Source organism: Fukomys damarensis, unplaced genomic scaffold, assembly GCF_012274545.1.
Source record: "Fukomys damarensis isolate Sample0158 unplaced genomic scaffold, DMR_v1.0_HiC HiC_scaffold_28, whole genome shotgun sequence".
Lineage (NCBI taxonomy): Eukaryota > Metazoa > Chordata > Mammalia > Rodentia > Bathyergidae > Fukomys > Fukomys damarensis.
The window spans coordinates 27,643,203-27,646,771 of record NW_022900940.1 but is presented as its reverse complement, the minus strand read 5'-3'; the positions used below and the strand labels follow the sequence as shown (position 1 = coordinate 27,646,771).

Here is a 3,569-nt window from a genome sequence, read left to right as displayed (position 1 = left end):
AAAAAAAAATAATAATAATAATGCTATTAGAAAAATTCATGTGATATTTTAATTCTGTGCTGTTAGAAGATACATACCTTTTTGAGTCTTTAAGGTTTCTAAAAGGAAAAAAAATCCACATAAGCTGCAGACAGGGGGCAGAAGATTATTTTGCTATGATGGATTCCATTTGCCTAGCGTGGTATGTGCCACACAGATGGTAGTTAATAAAATATTCATGAAATGAATGAATCTAAAAAGATATATAAAAATGGATCACAATTTATCAAAGACGTTATTTCCAATAAACCTGAACCATGGTTTACCTTTGTGGTCTCTTAATTTTTTCTTCTGTAGACAAATGATTGTTTTTATAGTAAGTTCAAGATATATTTCTGACACAAGAAGTATGGTAATAAAAGGAAATTATAGGGCCAGGGATTTAACTCAGTGGTTTCGCCACCTGCCTTGCAAGCACAAGGAGTTTGATCCCTGGTACAAAAAAAAAAAAAAAGGAAAAAAAATATTTCTTTTACCATAATATTAAGAGTTGGAAGTGAATACATGGGATGAGTAACCAGCATATGAAAAGGTTATTAGAAATGGTATATCAAATATTTTCATTTACTGGTTATTCATCCCATGTATTCTCTTCCATTCTAGGAAACAGCAATTTAATGAGACCCTGTGTCAAAATAATAAAAATATAAAGTATTGGGGATATAGCTCCGTGAGAAGGCCCTGGGCTCCATCCCTAGTACAAAACAAACAAGCAAAACCAAAAAAATGTTGTACCTAGTCCTGGCGATCTGTTATTGAGATACACCTATATTTTTCAAAAAATCAATCCTTTTTAAGAATGATGCAGGAGCTATCTCTGACTCTATGATTCTCGATTTCTGACAAATAAAACTTGAACACACAATTTAGTAAGTTTAAAACAAAAACTGCAACATGTTAAGTTTCACAGTAGTAATGCATGTGCCAGGTCCTTTGTCTTTTGCAGCCATCCTGCTGATGGCATACAATGCCATCTGTCCATCTGATGTTGGCTTTACTGGCATGCAGAATGCAAGCATTGTGGATTCCTAGAAGGTTTCACCCAGATTTTAGGGAAAAGAAGCTCTTGAAAGGGCAATACATAAAGCTGTGGGAATGAAATGAAAGGTGCATTGAAGACCCCAGGACGTCAAACATGCTGGAAATACCTGCCAAAGAAAGACGCAGGTTACAAGTGGAGCCAGTTTAAGAGAAAGGCTGTGTGGACTGCAATCAGCAAGGCTCTAAGAATATCTGCTCAACCCCTTTGGAACTCACATTTTACATCAGGTTCCACAGAGGCCAGAGATGGAATTATAGGACTTAATGTTTGCCTTGTTAGGTTTAGGTCTTGCTTTAATCCAATTTCTTTTTGGAATGAGAATGTTTACCTTGTACCATCATATCTTGAGATTATGGAATTTGTTTTTCAATTTTTACCAAGGCTAACAGCTAAGAGTCTGCCTTAAACCTGAGGAGATTTTGATTTGGGATTTTGAAAAACGATGGAACTGTTCAGACTTTGGAGATTATGACATTTCTCTTGTATGTGGGATGGTTATATTAAGTGGACTTAGGAACTTGTGACTATCTCTATCTGGAGATTAAGTATGGTTTAAGGAGATATGTGTGGGTGTAAAGATAACAATGAGTGGACTATAACTACTAGTCCTGGTATGTCAACTTCATCAAATTAAGAAACACCTAGCAGATTAGTAAAGCACACTCCTGCATGTTTGTGTGGTAATGGAGGTGTGACCTTATCATCTATGTCTGGTTCCTCATTCCTTCCACTATAGCACTCTCCCTGCTCTGCTTCCTGGTCACCATGAACTGAGCAGCTTCTCATGATGTTTTTACCTGGGAGCCACCTGATTATAGCCTGAACACATGAGCCAGTTAAACTTCTCCCTCAAATTGTGGGTGTCAGGTATTGTGTTCAGCAATGGGAAAGCTAATACAGAAAATGGATATCAAGAGTAAAGTCTGCTGCAGTCATGGTCCAAGGGAGTACTGTTTGTGCTGGTGACAGACCTTGGTGTTGTCCATGTGATCAGGATGCAAAAATGAAGGGGTCACTGAGGCTTTCATGTAGATTTCAGAGGAAGGCTTATGAGGCAGTATGTGACAGGGTCAGAGTCCCCACCAGGAGACCCTGAGAGGGTGATGCATGAAGTTGAGAGGCTGAAGCTGCAATTAAGACTCCAGAAAGTTGGAGCATGTGGAACATCTGCCAAGAAAAGCTACAGGTATCAAGCAGAGTCACTACAGGAGAAAGGCCAGGTGGGATGTAATTAGTAAGATCATAGGGATGGGGCTACAAAAGCTCTTTCTGAAGGGCACATTTTGCCACTATGTGTCCTGGTTCCTGGTCATAGAGCTATGGGACTTAAGGCGTTCCCCGCTGGGTTTCAATTTTGCTTTGATCCTATTCTTTTCTATTCCCCTATTCCTCCTGTTTGGAATGAAAACTTTTACCCTGTGCCATTGTATCTTGGGCCTATGTAATTTGCTTTTGGATTTTTATAGGCGCTCCCAGCTAAGAATTGTGTGGAGTTCCAGAAAAGACTTTTGACTTGGACTTCTCTAAAATGTTGGAACTGTTGTGACTTTCACAACTCTTAGATATACTGAATGCAACTGGCATAATGAGATGGGCATGAGTCTTTGGGGGCCTGGGGTGGAATGCTATGGTTTAGACCAAAACATCTTCAAAAGACTCATGTGCTGTCGGGATTTTTGGAAGGTGGTTAGACTAACTTCATCAAAGCACTACTCCATTGATGAGTTCATGGCTGAATGTGCTGTTAGGGTTGGGGACTGCTTCAAGGAAGGTCACTGGAATGCCCTGGAAGGGAGTATTCTTTTTATTATTACTCACTGTTTGCTGGTACATTTTAGGTGTACAATATGATGACATTCCTTAGTGGGAATTTGTACCTTTACATGATATATCTTGGCTCTTATTTTTTTCCTCCATTCTCCTGCCCTCCCTTCAACCCCTTTAACCCACCCGATTTACAAAGACTTTGTTTCTGTTTTTCCTTTTCTCATATTTATTCTTTTCCCTTCTTTCCTTTTCCCAACCCCTCCAGAAGGGTACATTCTTATCCTCAAACTTGCTCTCTCTGGGCACGCCCTGCTGTTTCCTGGCTGTCATGGGATGAGCAGCTTTTCTTCACCATGACATTGCTTCCTTGGAGTTACTTGATCATGGATTAAACCTCTGAAAGCATAAGCCAAAATAAATCTTGTTTCAGTTGTGTTTTTCAGATATTCTGTCTCAACAACAGAAAGGTGACTAATATAATTTACAAATTAGTTATGATTGTGCAGAGGCTTCACAACTGCAATCAAGGCCTTGTGTTTTTACCTTCTTACATTATTTTACATGAAACTTTCAGTATGCTTCTCTTTGATTCCAGACTACAGCTGTTTATTTTTTTTTTTTTTTTGCTTAGGTCAAATATAGATTCTCTGATATTCCATCAACTGATCCAACCTCTATCCTTAGAAGTATTTCGCACCAGTTCTCCTTGCTATCTTCTTAT

At 38.8% G+C, this 3,569-nt stretch overlaps 1 protein-coding gene across 2 annotated transcripts in view; it reads right to left on the bottom strand.

Annotated features, from left to right (window-relative positions):
- Ngly1 (N-glycanase 1) overlaps positions 1 to 136 on the bottom strand; it is a 70,439-nt gene extending 70,303 nt beyond the window's left edge. For both annotated transcript variants that reach the window (XM_010640166.3, XM_010640167.3), the window contains exon 1: positions 78 to 136. In XM_010640166.3, coding sequence (XP_010638468.1) covers positions 78 to 121 — 44 coding nt within the window. In that variant the 5' untranslated portion in view covers positions 122 to 136. The remainder of the gene's footprint in view (positions 1 to 77) is intronic.
- Positions 137 to 3,569: the final 3,433 nt, after the last annotated feature.